The sequence below is a fragment of the Tenrec ecaudatus genome, chromosome 10 (genome assembly GCF_050624435.1).
Source record: "Tenrec ecaudatus isolate mTenEca1 chromosome 10, mTenEca1.hap1, whole genome shotgun sequence".
Taxonomy (NCBI): Eukaryota; Metazoa; Chordata; class Mammalia; order Afrosoricida; family Tenrecidae; genus Tenrec; species Tenrec ecaudatus.
The window spans coordinates 53,304,686-53,321,430 of NC_134539.1; the positions used below are offsets into that span (position 1 = coordinate 53,304,686).

Here is a 16,745-nt window from a genome sequence, read left to right on the forward strand (position 1 = left end):
ATCCTCTCATGGGCCCCCACTCAGTATCTTACTTAGGTCCCTGATTTTGCTCCCTTGCCTCTCTCTAGAGCAGTCTCTACAGTTCAACTAGAACAACTTTCGTAGCATAAAGCTTTTTGTGAAAACGCCCCTGCTTGAAGTCCTTTAAGAACCAACGAGTCCCATTTCCCACAGGACAAAATCCAACTGGTTCGAGTGGCAGCCCCTCTTGACTAGTAGAATAAGCTCACATTTCATCAACCTTAAAGAGTTGTCCTCGCCCCTGCCCCCCTGTGGGGCTCCTCACCATCATTCACGTCAGCCCGGACACTCACTCTTCCAGGACCCCTTTCTGTTGTCACTTTCTTTTTATGAGCGGAGTAATTGCATCCTTTCATTTTTCTTCCCCGTTTGGCTGTGAAATCCTCAGCCTTATCTTTAATCTTCCCTATAATTTCAGCAATTAGGGCAGTGCCAGGCACCTACCGCATTTCCCGGAAAGTAAGACATCCCCCATAAATAAGACCTATTTACAGTTTTGCCTCTCACTGAAATATAAGGCACCCCTCAAAAATAAGACCTCCCCGAAAATAAGGCCTCCCCGAAGCTCCCGTAACTCTGGACTCTGGATCGTAGAGGCAGACGCCTCCGTGCTGCTCACGGTTGGCCGCAGTGCAGCAGGGCCAGACAGAAAGTGCGAGGTCTCTTTTAATTAGAGAGCCGTGGCACCGCCAGAACAAGCTGCCGCCTGCTGCTTGCTCTGGCTGATGGAGTAGGCTGACTCACAATTAGTGAGTCGCGTGGGGCAGGAGTAACAAGAAATTCTTGATACGGTAGGATTCATAGTTTGTCTGGTTGTGCTGGTTTGTGATGACAACCACTACAGTACCGTATACAGGTAATACATTTCCTTTTTTGTTCAACAATAAATGTGTATCATATTCTCCTTCATGGAAATAAGATCTAGTGCATCTTTGGGAGCAAAAATTAATATAAGCTACTGTCTTATTTTTGGGGAAACAAGTTAGTAGGTCCTCAGGAAGTGATGTTGAATGAAGGGCATGAAAGGACCCCAGTGAACATCGAGGACAATTTCTCATCTTTCAAACACAAAAACTCCCAGAAACTCAGGGAGTTTAATCTGACACCACCCCTCCTCCACCTTCCCAGTGACACCACTGGGTCACATTTAGAATCCAGGTCCTCCTGTGGACACCAAACCCGAAACACTAAATCCACGGCTGGCTGTGGATAGACGGTGTCAGATAGACAGTCCCCCCAAAGCCTTGCTTATAAACTCATGGGCATCTGCGCCTGAGCCCTCTTCATCCTTGACTGCCATGGCAGCAGATGCCAATGCCAGAACAAGCGAAGACCAGAGATTACCACAGCCTCAGAGGCTGATCGCCTTCCCTCTCACTCCCTTACGTAAAACTATTGCTAACAGTTACCCAGACTGCTGAGCCAAATAATATTCTGGCTGTGGTCATGTTATCAAACTGAAACCCAGTCGGCCTGGGGCCTGCCAAGGAACTTTCATGGCCAGTTTGTATTGAAAGGAGAGGAAAATGTAAATTTATCAGACGACCCAAGCAGCTTTGTTTGGCAGCTGGCTGAGAGACTACACTCCAAGGAGCAGGGTCTTGCTGGTCGACACAAAGAATGAGGGAGCGGGTGCCAATTGGGCTCTGCATACAGTCGACGTCTCTAGCTTGCACTGGAAGTGAATTTCCTCTACGCTCAGACCAGGGGCCTGGGCGCCAGATCTAGTATTCACCTCAGATTCCCTCTCCCTGCCTGTGAAAACAGCAGACAGGCACAGCCCAGAGCATCTTGAATCGAACAGCTGGGATAGAGGAAGGGTTTTTTTGTTTGTTTTTTATGTCTCTCAAACATGCTCCAGATCGTGGCAAGAGAGGATGGATGGACTCATGTGGGGAGGGGTGACGTACAAGGGGGGGTCACACAATCCCTTCTCCTGCCACTAAAAGTTTAAAAATAGCCCCTCCACCTACCTCTTTCATTTCTTGGGAGCCAGCGTTTTGCGGAAGCTGGATGGACTTTTGAGTTTGAATCTTGCTCCACTGCTTCCAAGCTGGGGGATCTTAGGCAAGCTCCTTGGCGCTCTGAACCTCAGTTTCCTTGTGTGCAAAATGGAAGGAGATCATCAAACTCACCTCCTAGTGTCTGTGTGACACTAAGTAATTAAAGTGAGACATGTCTGTGGACTCTCCCTGAAATTACGTAGTACAGCGGAAGTCCTACATGGAAGTTTTGGGAAAGACACAAATGAACTCGCCTGCTGTTAAGGTCACTTCCAGTGGTAAAAATCCCTGATACTTCAGGCGGGATCCTAGAGCTTTTCAAACCAAAGGCAATGGCTTGAGACCTAGTCCTCTGGCCTGGCAGCCCTGTACCAACTCCAGAAAGTCCATCTTTCATCGACCAGTGTGTGGGATGGAGCAGTCAACATGAGTAAGAATGAGAAAACGTGCCCCTTGCACATATAAACCTATAGAAGATAGAGTCCTCTAGTGTCTCTAGACCTGCAATGCCCAGTGGAACCTTCCTCAATAATGAGAATGTTCCCCTCTGTGCTGGCCAGGATGGCGGCCACCCGTTGCATGTGTAGGACTAGAGTGGCTAGAAGAACAAGAGTTGATTTTAATGAATTTAAATGTATTAGTCACCAGTGGCTAAGAAACAAGCAAACTCGGGACTGTGGAGTCGATGCTGACTCATAGTGACCGGCTGTGGGTGTCTGAGACTGTAATGTTTATGGAAGTAGAAAGCCTCATCTTTCTCTCATGGAGCTGCTGCTGATTTTGAACTTCTGACCGTGCAGATTGTGGACCAATGCATTACCACTACACCACCAGGGTTCCTAGTCGTCACCAGATGAGACAGTTTGGCACGAGGACTATAATGTTCTCAGCCCTCTAAAGACCATGACAGGGAACCTTAGTAATAATACCTCCACTTTTTTTGTTTGGGGGTCGGTGGGGTGGTGCTTTCTGGGTGCCAAGCCGAAGGTGAAGACGTACTCTTATTTTGAGAACTTGTTACAAAACCCTGCCAGAAACAACACCTCCATTTTTCATTTGAGGAAACAAGACTCTGGAAGGGTGAGTTCTTACCCAGCCACGGATACAGTTATGCTTTAATGAGGGATCCCCGGGCAAAACCCTGCTGCATCCACTACCCCCAAACAGAGAGAGGAAGTATTTCCCAGAAGGGCTAGAACCAAAAGGTAGGTTTGTTGGCCCCAGGCAACAGGAGAGCCGTGTCCATTGTCTCAGGGCCGTCATTGGGCTCAGCTGCTCCTGGGTTGCTGGAGGTGGTATCTCAATCCCAGTTCTACCCAGAGAGTGCCCTGGGGGCTTTGTAGATGGTCAAAGGAGTTGGGGGTCCGAGATGGAGACAGGGTTTGTACGACATGCACTCCCAAGGACTGCTGTGGAAAGAACACAAGCTAAAGGTTCTTTCTGGATAAAGTAATGCACTTGGTAATGGATGTCACCAACTGAGCAGGAGCAAGAGAGAAAGGGTTGGAGTGGAATCAGTCTCATCGTTCACTGCATGGGTCACAAAAGTCACGCCCAAACGTCTTTCCATCATCACACACAAGGTTAACTGCTTCCTGCCTTGCTGAGTTCTGCTTGGGGCACCACATAGCTCTCCTATGGATAATGCCTCTGCAGGCAGGGCAGCATCTTGCTTCAGTGTTGCCAAACGCTTGCCCACACACCCTGGGACTGCTTAGAGGAAGCCAGGAACAGCAGAGACCCATGCAACCCCAGAACTGGGCATACTTCCGAGACGCTGACCACCACAACCCATTTACTTTAGAGATGAAACCATTGAATCCCAGAGAAGGGGCAAGTCTTGCCCAAGACATGCAGTAAGGAGCTGGCAGAGCTAGGTTTTCTAACCGTGACCAAGCACAAGCCTTACTTTCTGCCTGTCCTACCTTGTGGGACTATGTAGTACTCCTGTAATTTACCGGGGAGAAGCAAAGTGAATGCGAGAGCATTGGCTGGGATGCGACCCACATCATTAAGTCACTCCAGTTTAGCCAGCACGACTTCCATGCTGAGGAATCCTGGTGGTTTGGTGGTTCAGCGCCTGGCTGCTAACCAGCAAGTTGTAACTTTGACCCCACCAGCCCCTCCATGAGAGAACGATGTGGCCGGCTGTCTGCTTCAAGCAGCTGCGAAAACTCTGTGGCAGTTCTGCCCTCTGGGTCACGGTCACTTTGACAGCAGCGGCTCGGCTTTGATGTTGCATGCCATTTGCCAGACTAAGGATGTTCCACTGACCATTTCATTGATGCCCCGTGGCAGGTGGCATGATTGTTCCCATTTTACAGATGATAAAATCAAGGTTCAAGAGGCAAAGTGATTTGCCCATGTTTTACTAGTACGAAGCTGTGGAACTAAAGAGCCTGCATAGGTCAGGCTCCCGCTAAAGCGGAGCCATTTGTCTCCTGCGCTGCGCCGCCAGATCCTGTCTTGTCCTGATGTTGCCATAATTTCTCCCCGCCATTATGTCATTTGTTTCTATTGGAGAGAATCAACCCAATTCATTCACTCATTTCCTCTTCCGCTCCCTCTGCTATGTAGGCAAAATACCTGGGCTTTTACTGGTCATGTGGCATGGGACTGACTTGCCACAATACCTCCCCCTCTGCCCCCACCTCGCAGGAGAGGGGTTTAGAGCCAGGTTGTAAATGTGCCACATAAACTGGCTCACTGGATGCTCACAATGGCTCTCCCGTGCAGTGGGGGTGGGGGCGGGGGGCGGGGAGGCGGCTCTTAATGCCCACTTAGCAGTTGAGAAACTGGAGGCAGCTAAGGAGGTTCCCCTTGCCGGACAGCTAGCAAGTCCCAGAGCTGGGATTTGAACCAAAGCAATTTGTCTCAAGTCCACGTTGCTGAGCATCACTTAAAAAACTCACGTTTTCATTTCCTGAGGCCCCCTCTCCAATTCTATAAAAGAAGCGTAATTTCCATTCCACTGTGTTGTGAAAAGGGTGTTTTAAGCGTATGTTAAACGCATGACACATGATAGGTGTTCAATTATATAATTATAATAATTATATTCCTTCCAGCTCTTTGTGGCTCTGTGTAACTGCAGAAGCAAGTGCAACAGGCTCCTGCTTTACAGACGGATGCACAGGGACAAAGATCCGGCAGGTTTTCCTGGGGGATGGATCCTCAGTCCGCCTGTGAGCGCTTTCACCTTAGCACGCTGAATTGGGCATCCAGAGGCAAACATACCCAGGAGGCTCCCTGTCTGGTGGGGCTCAGAGAAAGTGTTCTCAGATCAAAGTCCCCACAATCCCTGGCCTATGGTCAATCTAGATTTAATCAGGAAAGGTGTACATAGAGCTCCATACCTACCTGGCAAGGGCGGAAAGCTCCCTCCAGTCACGAGGGAGGATGCGCAAATGCAGTGGCCCCAGAAAGTGTGCTTGTGGAAAGGACACCGGAGAGCAAAGGTGTGGATATGGGTGAGTCGGAGCAGTAGAGGGGGGAGGGATACAAGGGCCATACAGTGAAGGACACAGGGATGGCAATAGCCCACTTACCCCAAAGTTGGTTGGACCCTGGAGATGCCCGTATGTGTGAGAGCAGAGCTGTGCTCCATGTGGTTTGCCGTGGCTGGATTTGTCAGAAATAGGTTGACAGGTCTTTCTTCCCAGGCACTGTGGGATGGACAGCAACCTTCCAAGCATCAGTAAAGGGCTCTGCATAACACTGTAAGAGGGGCGAGCAATGTAGGCCTGCTAGTCCACGGTTAGGCTGGAGAAGCCCAGGAGTGTCGGTGCTCAATTTGCCTTCCTCTGAAGGCCAAGTGTCTCAACAGAAAGATGCCATACTTTAAAAAGAACTTTATTGACACATAATTCACATGCTCAAATATCTCCCATTTCAATAGGATTCTAAATGTTACACCAGTGGCTGGTGGGATAATACGATTATTAGAATTACCAAAGGCTCCAGAGAAGTTACTTCTATGGTATCTCTCAAACAACTGATGACACTGCCACTCAAGAGGAACACACACACACACACACACACACACAGTAGATATACGAGTACAAAAATGAAAGATGTTGTATTTTTAAGTCAGATTTAGTAGGTTGCAGATAGTGCCACGTGAGCTCGGCGGCAGGAAGGGAGAGTGACTAAACGTCGCCAGACCGTCCCTTGCATCTTTCACCTTCTGTTGTGGGGCCTTCCCAGTTTGAAATCCCCTCTGCAGATTCCAGCGAGTTCTCTGTGCAAGCAGAGCTCCTCAGCCAATCCTGGCCTACAGAGTGCTGAGGTCTGCAGCTCTCAGGGCCTGGGGGCCAAATGCATCATAAGCCCAGGCCAAGGCTCCAGGAAATTGGGGTCAATTTCCTACTCCCCCGAGGGCCCAACAGAATCATGGGGCCTGGAGCCTGGGGCTCTCGGGAGGGAGGGAGAGTCGGGGTTCTCCAGTTCTCTGACACTACACAGCGCTGGGGAAAACGGACTCTGTACTCCAGCTGAGCCTCTGGGCTCAGTGAGCGTCCTCTGGCAGCAGCATCTGCAGGAAGGGCCACCCTTCTCCCATGACCAGAGACCTCGCCACTGTAACTGGACCCTCTGCCTACTGGCGGGGTGAGGAGCCCCCCCTCTCTTATGAATCCTACTGACCTGCAGCTGTTCTCTCAGACACGGGAGCCCTTTAACCAGTCTTTGTTCCCCTTTCTTCCCTCATGTGTACTTTTCTTCGTTGACTCATTTATTCCTCATCCATGCAATTGTTGATTTCTGTTTAATAAGTGAAATCTGAGCACTCCCTATGGATTCATCCCCGGTATTCTTGAAACCGTTCTTGAATGAGCAAACATACCTATGAATAAGTGAATGAAGGTGAGTCACCCGGACTGCTTGGGCACCGGGGAAGGCTCTGAGGACACAGGGGTGTCCGGGGCATCGTCTCGGGCCTTGGGGAGCTCATCATGGAGTTGGGGGAACAGATGGTAAATGAAGAGACAGTTACGTGTGTGCCAGAGACATCAAGAGAGCACGCTGTTGGAGCTGGGGGAGGCATTAGGACAGGATGGTTCTTGCGCAATTAAAAGGTGTTCGCCAGGTGGATCAGTGGGGGGAGGGGTCTTAACAGACCGAAGGAGCAGCAAGGGCACAGGTGTGGCCTTATGAGATGGCATATGGCACGTCTGAGAATGCAGGTGACGCAGACTGAAGTTCAAGGTTGGTGGTGACGTGGTGGGGAGCCATGAATCGGGGAATTAAGTAGCGTGAAGGCTGCTAGAGCTCTGGTGGCAGGCACAAGGGTGTGGAAGGGAAAGTGAAGGTCATGTGGAACCACCGATGGGCTTTTCCACTAGCGGAGCACAGTCACTGTCGCAAGCCTCACTTAGAGCTTCTCTTCTTGTAAACCCAAACGAGGTGGGACATACAGTTGTCCTCAGGGATTTCAAAAGATGGGCCCCCTACGTAGGATCACCTCCTATGGGACAGACCCCAAGCTCCTTCAGTCAGCATTCACACTTCCATACAGTGCCCCCTGTACTCGCTCGGCTCCCTCCATACCCTCCCTTGAGGCAGGGACTCAGAGCCATACCAGGCTCCTGCTGCTTCCTCAGCTCTCTGACATTTGTGTGTGTCATCCCTTCTCCCAGGAAGGCCTGTTCATATGTTTGCTACATGCTAGTCCACCCATCCTTGAAAATTCTTTCTCCTGCATTGCCTCTCCGGGTGTCCCCTTACTCCCTCATCTCCCCAGGCGCTCACAGCCTTGGAACAATGCTTACTCAGCATCGCTCAGCACGGCCTTGCTTCTGCTACAGTGGCTGCCCATGTGATTCTTCCTCACAGCTCACCGGGCAGATATGGCTCTCTTTACTCCTGCATCCCACAGAGCTGGGTGCAGAATGGCACTCAGACATAGTCTTTGGATCTAGGGGCAGATCTGGAAAGGATAGAGAGGAGCCCTTTGGAGGTCAGAAGGGAGGCTGAGGAGGAGGGAGCATCTCTTCAAGCTGTAATTGCCTGACCCTGTGCACGCGAGATTGGAATACTATTTGTTACTTCTTAAAGCAATAGGGGCACACTGACAGTCACAGCACCACACAGCCATCCCGTGTCATTAGTGCCTAAGTGGAGAAGAGGAGAGGAGGGAGTCCTGGGGGAGGAAAGACTCTCAGACAGGTGAAGGTGGTCCAGTTAGTACATGATAGAGCCCTGGCATGGATGCTCTCTCCTCAATTGAGAGGAAACACGCGTTGGTGGCACCTGCCTGCTCTCGAAGAGCCCCAGGACTAGTGTTCTTACCTGCAATAGAATCTGGAAACAGATGAATCCCAACCTTCTCCGTGAAACAAATGAACAGAACACAAATATTATGGTGGACACTCCGATCAAATTCTCAGAAAGAGCACTAGGCCAGAGGTTCAGAAACCCGAGTCCATGGCCCACTGGGTCTTTGGGAAGTCAGAAGCCCGGTGTGGTTTCCTCAGTTGTCCCATCCGTAACATGGGGATGCTAACAATTCCTCTCACTTCTGGGGTGATGGAGATATGACCCCAGTTCAGACCTTGTTTTGAAAGACTTTGCACAGCTCTGGGGAGATGAGAAATTGGTTCTCTCTTATTCTGGGAGACATACCACAGTGGGGAATAGAAAGGTCTCTTTTGGTCCTGACCATGTTTCCCTGCTGTTCAGGGACGGGGAAGCAACATCATCCACTGCCGGAAAGATGGCACCTGGAGCGGCTCCTTCCATGTCTGCAAGGAGATGCAAGGCCAGTGTTCTGCCCCGAACCAGCTCAACAGCAACCTCAAGCTGCAGTGCCCTGATGGCTACGCCATAGGTAGGATTGTGCGCGGGGCCGGTGGGGGTAGGGGAGCATGGTCATTGGGCACCTTGACTGTATGGGGACTTGGGGAACAAAGGTACATATGGGGGCCAGATCCTGTTCTTTTGGAGCTCGCAGTCTACTGGGAAAGGGAGTCAGAGGCTCAGTTGTGGGGAAGTCTGAGCAGATCAGTCATTGGGGTGTATGCACGGTTACACAAGAGAACAGCAAGGCCACTCCTGCCTTGGGGGGGGGCAGAGGGGGATCTCAGGAGAGTGACACTGACACAGAACTGAATGACCTTGAAGGGCAACAACTACCACCTAGAGAGCGGGAGCCAGGTGTCCAAATGACAGGCGACATCAATGAATACATGCTATTTGGGTTAGGGAAGCTGATGAGGATGTCTGCAAGGTCCTGCATCAGACACTCTGAAGGTACTGACTTATACCCTCGCCACTTCTTTTAGCCTATACTGGAATTGTGACCCAAAGAGATCACGTGACATGCCCCCAAATGCCTGAGTTCTTCCCCTGGTATCTTGACCGCCTGGACAGTGAGGCTCAGGAATGTTTTCAGCCTCCCTCTGCTGTCCTGATAGGCCAGGTCACAAAATGCTCACCACTCGGGCTGACAATCTGCAGTTTGGTGCCGGGGATCCGCCTGGGTGCAACCAGGTGTCTGGACAGATGCATTAATCACAGGCTCTGCCGCTGCTGGGGAAACCGGGAGTGCATCGAGGGTGACCTCATTTAAGGGCTGTGATGCTGACCTCTTGGGCTGATTCCCTAATTGACCATGATGAAAAGCCCAGGGAATCGAATGTCCTTTCTCACGGCCAATGTGATTTATGGAACATTCGCCAGGGCTGTCTGGAGTAGAAGGTTATCTGTGCCCACAGTCACTCCCGAGCCTCCTCCTTTCCAAGCTTGCTGCCTGAAGGTCCAGAAGGGAGCCCGTGGCCGGAGGGTGGGGGGTGAGCCACTCGCCATCAGGGCTGGCTACCTCCCGGGAAGGTGGAAGTGCTGGGCCTCAAGAAATGACTGTTGACCTAAAGGTAGAGTAGGAACCGGCACTCTTACACTTAGTCCAGGGCGTTTGCTCCTATATGAACGAGAAAATGAGAGGTGCGGGGTTGCTCTGTCTCTGATATTCAGAAGGTACAGAAGAGCTTGCAGAACTGCCAACCCATAGGACCTTGGCTGAGAGAGTTGGGAGAGATGAGGTCTTGAAGGGTCTGCTGATCTAGCTTTTCCCAGATATTGGGGTGACAGGTGTAGCAGTAGTGAATCACATTGGCCCCTCTGCCCCAAAGTGTTCCTATCATCACCCCTGAGAGTGCGGGTGGACACTGTGTGTCTTTAGCTAGTGCCTGTCAGTACTTTAAACTCAATCAAGATATTAAATGGAAGTGACTGTTAAGAATGCACAAGACCGGCACTGATCAGTCCGGGGTGGGGAGGGCACTTTCTTATCAAGAGACCTTTATAAAAGCAGACAGAAACAGACTTCTTGCAAGATATACCTGCATGCATAAAAGAACACACACCACAAATGCAAACATTTCCCAACTAAACACGTCGAGCATCAATCAGCTGCCTAGTGTGTCCACCCCAGCTGAGCCACAGACACGTCAACCCACACACAAGCACATCCTCCACCAGGTAACACATGAACCCGCACCGAGCTTATATGTCCTCATCACACAAACACGTGGACATCAGAAGCTACAGGAGAGAAACCTGGCTCCCACACATACAGTGACACAAAGCAGAGTCACCTTGCACATACAGGAGAGGAATTTAAAAAGTTCATGGGGAAATGTCATTATCTTTTCATTTCATTGCTCCTGCGCTCTGGGGAGCCTTTTTCTAAGCACATTGTATTTCGTGCCTTCCTGTGGCACTCCTGCAGACAGATGAGCCATCCTACCTGTTTTTGCACACACCTCCCACCCCAGGACCTTCCTAAGGGTGATGGTGGCATCCCTCTGTTACCTTTTCCAAGGTCAAAGCAGAAAGGGCATCTGAATCTCCACCCCCTCCCCTCTACTCCACATCCCAGCTGCAGGCCAGATGCCCATTTGATGAACCGGGCATGCAGGGTGAGTGGGACACACTGAGAGGGGAGGGGTTGTGGGGAAGCAAAGAAAGAAAAAGGAAATGAGAAAGAGGGACCCCAAGAGAGGCAGGGAGAAGGAAAGAGAGAACCCAGTTCCCCACCCCCACTCCCCAGGTCGCTCTTTCTCCCTCCCTCTGAAAGCCCCTCCATCTACCTCCCAGGCCGATGGACCCCCTCCTGGACTGGAGCCCACTAGGAGAGGAGGGAGAGGACCTGCCCAGAAGCCCTGCAAGCAGGGTGCGATATGTGTGTGTGTGTGTGTGTGTGTGTGTGTGTGTGTGTTGAGCTTGGGGTCACATTTTTGAATCACCCTTAGCCTCAACACCCACCTCCACCCCCCGCAGTGCCTCGACAACACCCCCAACGCCCCAACGCCCCCCCCCCCCCCCCCCCCCCCCCCCCCCGGCAGCAGACTAGAGTGGTTTAGGTTTTGGGTGACAAAGATCAGCCCTCAGAAAGTTGCAGCGGCTGCTACTGCCACCATCCTGCTTCTCCTGGGAAGGAGAGTTGGGGGTGGTGGCGGTGAGATCACTGCTCTGTAATGATGCCAATTACGGCTCATATATCACAACACAGCGGCCTGGTCCTGCAGCCCAAGAGCTAGCGTGGGGGAGGGGAGATGAGATGCGGAGAAAGAGACATTAAGACAAGACCGCCACCACTGGCTCCCGCCTTGCTGCCCCCTTTTCTCGCCTCTTGAGATAAGATAGCCTTTGTCTATTTCTCAGAGTCTGCATTTTTGAAAAAGAATTTTATCATCCCTGGCCTGTCTCATTTCCTGAGTTCGCTTTGCCCCCTAAAAACTCCCTTAGAACCAATCTCAAGACAAAGCATGCACCACTAAGTGTCTGCATGGTTGAGGTTTTCTCCTTTTCCTCGCTTTTTAAAAAAGAATCTCTGTGCATTTCCTTTCTTGTTCTCCTGACCACTGTTCTTCCACCCTTTCTCTCCCCTTCTAATATGACCTCCCTTTCTCTCATCTCTGTATGACTGTACCCTAAAGATAGCCAGGCTTGGAATCCAGAGAGGCTTGGGAGCAAGCCATGCCCACCTGCTGAACAATGTGAACCTGGTACATTATGTCCCTCCCCTGAAATGGATATGATGAGACCCATCTGCTATGGCTGAACTTGCAGGAAAGGCGGTGATATAGGAACATTGGTTGGCAAGGGCAAAAATGTCCACCTTTTGGCTTGTTGTCCCCATGTTGAAAGTGAAGAAGTTCTAAACCCCAGCCCTGGCCCTGCCACCACACCCTTTCCAGACATATGTGTCCCTTAGGTAGAAGATGATGATGACAAGAAGGGCACTAATTAGACAGTGTGTGAGTCTGGGAACATTAGAGAAGCAAATCCGCAGAAACTTATATGTATGAGAGAGAGTTTTATATAAAGGGTAAATGTACATTAAGAAAGCATCCCAACCCAGTGCTGCCCAAGCCCACAAATACAACATTAGACCATATGTCCGACACCAATCCACAAAGTCCTCCTCCATCTCACAAAACAGACACAATGATGCCTGACTGCAGGAGGAAAGCCAAGTCAGTGAATGTGTAAGCATCTCAGCGCTGGCAGAAGTCTCCACACAGTTGCTCCAGCACCCAGGGCTGCATCAGAGTAGGCCCATGTGGCTTCTCCTCAGGGATGTCTTGCAGGAAATGAGCCTTGCCAGCTGAAGCAGGGAACTGTCTAAGGCAGCTGTACCCTGGTCCACCATCAGAGAGCAAGAGACCCGAGAACTAGAAAGATGAGCCATTTACCTCTCTGCCCTTCAATTAATTAATCCCACGTGTTTATCAGCCAGGTTGACACTATATATGTATATGTATATATATACATATATATAACAGCATATAAGTAGATATACACTCACATTCATAGATGAATATCTAAACTCACATTTTTGATAGATATGCATTGCTATTGACTTGTCTCCCACTCATACGTAGAGCTGCCTCATAGAGTTTCCAATGCTGTAACCAATCCTGGTGGCACTGCCTGGTAAATATTGAACTGCTAACTACAAGGTTGGTAGTTCAAACCCACCAGCCACTCCAATAGAGAAAGACGAGGCAGTCTTTCCTTTAAAGATTTACAGTGTCCGAAACCCTATGTAGGGCCACTGTGAGTTGGAATCAGCGTGATGGCAAAGGGTAATCTTTGTGGAAGCAGTCACGTTATTTTCTTATAGAGAGGCAGGTTGCTTTGAACCTCCAATCTTTTAGTTAACAGCTAAACCCTTAACCACTGTGTCCCTGGGCTCCTTATTAGACCTACATGTATGTGTGTGCATTGTGTGTATATATGTATATGTATAGATGTGTATGTATATACTAAACATTCCCTTCCAAGAATATAGGCATACACCCACAAATATATATATTTTGGAAGGGGATGTTAAGAATGGCTAATCCAGTAGGATATTTAAAGCCAAGACTTGATTGTTGCCTCCTGAGTCATTTAATGTTTGAGGGTGATGATCTGGGCGCTAAAGCAGGGGATGGATGGCCATATGACCTCTACGGAACCTCAATGAGGTTCCCGCAGACCAGTTCTCTGCCTTCCGGCGTGAACATCTCTCTGCCATGCCATGGACTTCCGTGGACTGGGCTTGAATCTTCAGGTGGCCTCAGACTGTGTGAGGTTAGGCTAGAGAGTGAATGAGCCCAATTATCAAGTTGCCAACCCACAGCTTGAAAGCGAAATGTCTTTACCCAGAAGCCTCCAGACCAATGGCTTCTACGCCCTAACACTGTGCTTATTAGTCATCCTTGCTCTCAGTAAGTCAATGACAGATTTATTGTTTCATTTATTTATTCCTTCTTCAATCATTTACTTTTTCATTTGTCCAGTGACATCCTTTTTTCCACCATCATATGGGTCCTAAGTGCCTCCTCCCCATTTGGTCATTGCTTCAGCCATTTGCATATTCAGTTCCTCACTTTGTCAGTTTCTTGCTTGTTTTCATCATTCCACTGGTGAGCGGAACCTGGGAGATGGGCATAGAATGGAGAGCGCAGACTGTGCTGTCCTCATGGCGTTTGCAATCTAGGAGGGAGACGCGTTATTCAGGGCACGGTCACCGTGTAAATGGGAACTAGTCAAGTGGCAGATGCTATGGCTGGTGAGGGGATCTGACCTGTGAGGAAGCCTGTGGGGTCTTCTCTGAGGAAGTGAGACTAGGCTTGAGGAGTGAAGGTCATTAGTAACAGACTAGTTGAAGAAGAGTGGGAAAGGTCTCCGAAGTCCAAGGGAGGGTAGGAAAGGAGTAAGGACCAACAGGCTGGCGCTGCATTCACAGGCTCATCTTGAATTCCTATGCTCTCCCTAGGCAAGAGGGACTGGCTCAGCCTCAGAGGTCCAGAAATATCAGTCACCAACCCTGATCTCTCAGGGACAGCACGAACTGCGCAGAAGAGGCACAAGGCGGGCAATAGCAGGATGGGAGTGAGCCTCATCAGATCAGTGCCCCCAAGAGAGAGACGTTCAGAAGGCTTGAAAGGAGACTAGCAGAACCAATAGAATTTGCCCAGGGGAACCAGATCATGAGGACGTTTTAGGGATGGTGTGCACAGGAGTAGATGTGTAAAGGTGGGGAATGTGGGGAATGGGTAGAAAACCAGCTGTAGTTTAGTAGGGTTGAAGGTAGTCAGTGGGAGATAAGATTGAGCAAGACTCTGGAAGGCCTTGAGTGCCCAGCAAGGCGGTTGGACTTTGTCTGGTGTGGAGAACCTTGGAGAAGCTTTTGAGCGGAGGAGGAGCATGACCAAACCGGGCTCGCGGCCGATGAGCCTGGCATTGGGTGCCAGCTGGATTGGAGACTAGTGAACAGAGTCAGGAAGACCAGAGCCAGCCCTGCCAGGGAAGGTGACCCTTTTGCTACTGCCCCTGGGGGTAGTTGAGTCAGGTTCATTGAACTAGAGGTGGCAGGGTCTATTCCAGGAAGGAAAGTCTCATCCAGGTTACTGGGAGACGGTGTGCTGACCTGCCACCTGTGCTGTGCTTGCTCTCAGGGTCGGAGTGTGCCATCTCGTGCCTGGACCACAACAGCGAGTCCATCATCCTGCCAGTGAACGTGACCGTGCGTGACATCCCCCACTGGCTGAATCCCACACGTGTACAGGTGAGTGATGAGGCCAAATGGGTCCTCTCTTCCCTAATGCTTTCATGGAGACCAGTTGCTGTGGGGTTAAGGGTTATCCAAAAACTCCAAACTCACTGCCAGTCCAGGTGATTCTGACTCATTGTGATTCTGTAGGGCCATAGAACTTTGTCGGTTTCTGAGACAGCGATTCTTTACAAAAATTAAATGCCTCGTCTTTTTCTGGGGGAGCCACTGGGAGGTTTGAACTATTGATTTGCAGTCAGCAGCCCAACTGGTAAGCCATATGCCACTGATGCTCCTTAGGGGGAGATTAGCACCTGTCTATTTATGGGGCACCTATTATGTGACAGTGACAGACTGGCAAGCTCCTGACCAGATGATCATGGAGGGTCTACCCTGGTGGCAGCTGGTGCCATTGCCCACTTGACCTTAGATTTGGTCACCCTCCCTTAGGTCACCCAAATGATAGGGGCCCCAGAGCTGATTTGGGATCCCGCCTATGCCCTCCAGGGTAGAATGGTTTCTGGGCTTCATGGACCAGATCTGGCAGTGGCTGTGCCTCCTGAAGGATGAGGGAGAAGTTGGGGTTTAGCTATGTCTCCCTCCACCCGCCTCTCTGCCTGGGGTCCTGGGAGACCTGCCCTCACATACCCAGGGAGTGGCTGGCTGGCTGCCTGCTGCAGATTGTGCCGGGCCAGCTGGAGCAGAACCTGATACCTGGTGTTCTGTTTCTCAAATGAGCTGAGGGCATGGATTGCAAGGCCTTCCTCAGCACTCTGGGCACACGGGCCTGGCGCTGGACTGGGCCCGGCCCCTTCCCCTCTGCATCCCCAGCCTTCTTCTCCCCTTTGCTCTCCACTTGTTTTCTCTCATTCTTTATTTCTTATCTCCATCCTTGTCTCTCCAGTGTCAGCTCTGTTTTCTGTCTCTCTTTTCTCATTCTTGGTTTCTCTTTCCTCCTGCCTCTGATCTCTCACTTTACTTCCCTCTCTTCCCTTCCTTTACTGTGCCCACCTCCATTGCCATCTTCGCTGTCTCTACCTCTGACTCTCTCACATCCTTAAGTCAGCCCTCTGCATTTCCTCCTCAAAATGCGTTTCCCATTCCTAATGCCAAATCCCCCTCCTCCTGAGCCCCACTGGAACTCACCCCTGCAGTGCACAGAACCTAGATGCCAGTCACAAGGATGCTGAAGACCATGGGGCACATGCCCGTATGGAACAGTTGGAGAAACTGAGGATCGAGGGCGGGAGGACTAGCCCAGGGTCGCACATTAGGTCGAACTAGAATTACTAGCAGGGGGGTGGCAGTTCTTCCCATGCCAATTCCTCCACTCCCTTAAGTCTACCTAACTCCCACATACCCCAAAGCAAATGCGCCACCCTTACATATAGGGTACACAGGAAACCTTCCTGACCCTTCAGTCCCCAAGGGTTCCTGAGCTTGGGATGCAGACTGAGGTCCCTTCAAGACCTTCCCCCTGACCCTTAGGTGAATTCCCCTTCTTCCTTCTGTGAGCCCAAGGCACTAAAGGGTTCTGTTATAATTCATTGTGAAATAAATCCAGGGATCTGAAAGCCCGCGAGCCCCCCCCCCCAACCAGCTACTCCCCCCAGTGCCCACCCGCTGCCGACCCGCCCCAGCCCCCACCCAGCTCCCTGGTCTGCCTGCCCTTATTGATGCTG

At 50.7% G+C, this 16,745-nt stretch overlaps 1 protein-coding gene across 1 annotated transcript in view; it reads left to right on the top strand.

Moving 5' to 3' along the window:
• Positions 1-16,745, top strand: part of PAPPA (pappalysin 1) — a 281,949-nt gene that overhangs the window by 227,084 nt on the left and 38,120 nt on the right. The window contains exons 18-19 of the mRNA XM_075560393.1: positions 8,700-8,847; positions 14,969-15,078. Coding sequence (XP_075416508.1) covers positions 8,700-8,847; positions 14,969-15,078 — 258 coding nt within the window. The remainder of the gene's footprint in view (positions 1-8,699; positions 8,848-14,968; positions 15,079-16,745) is intronic.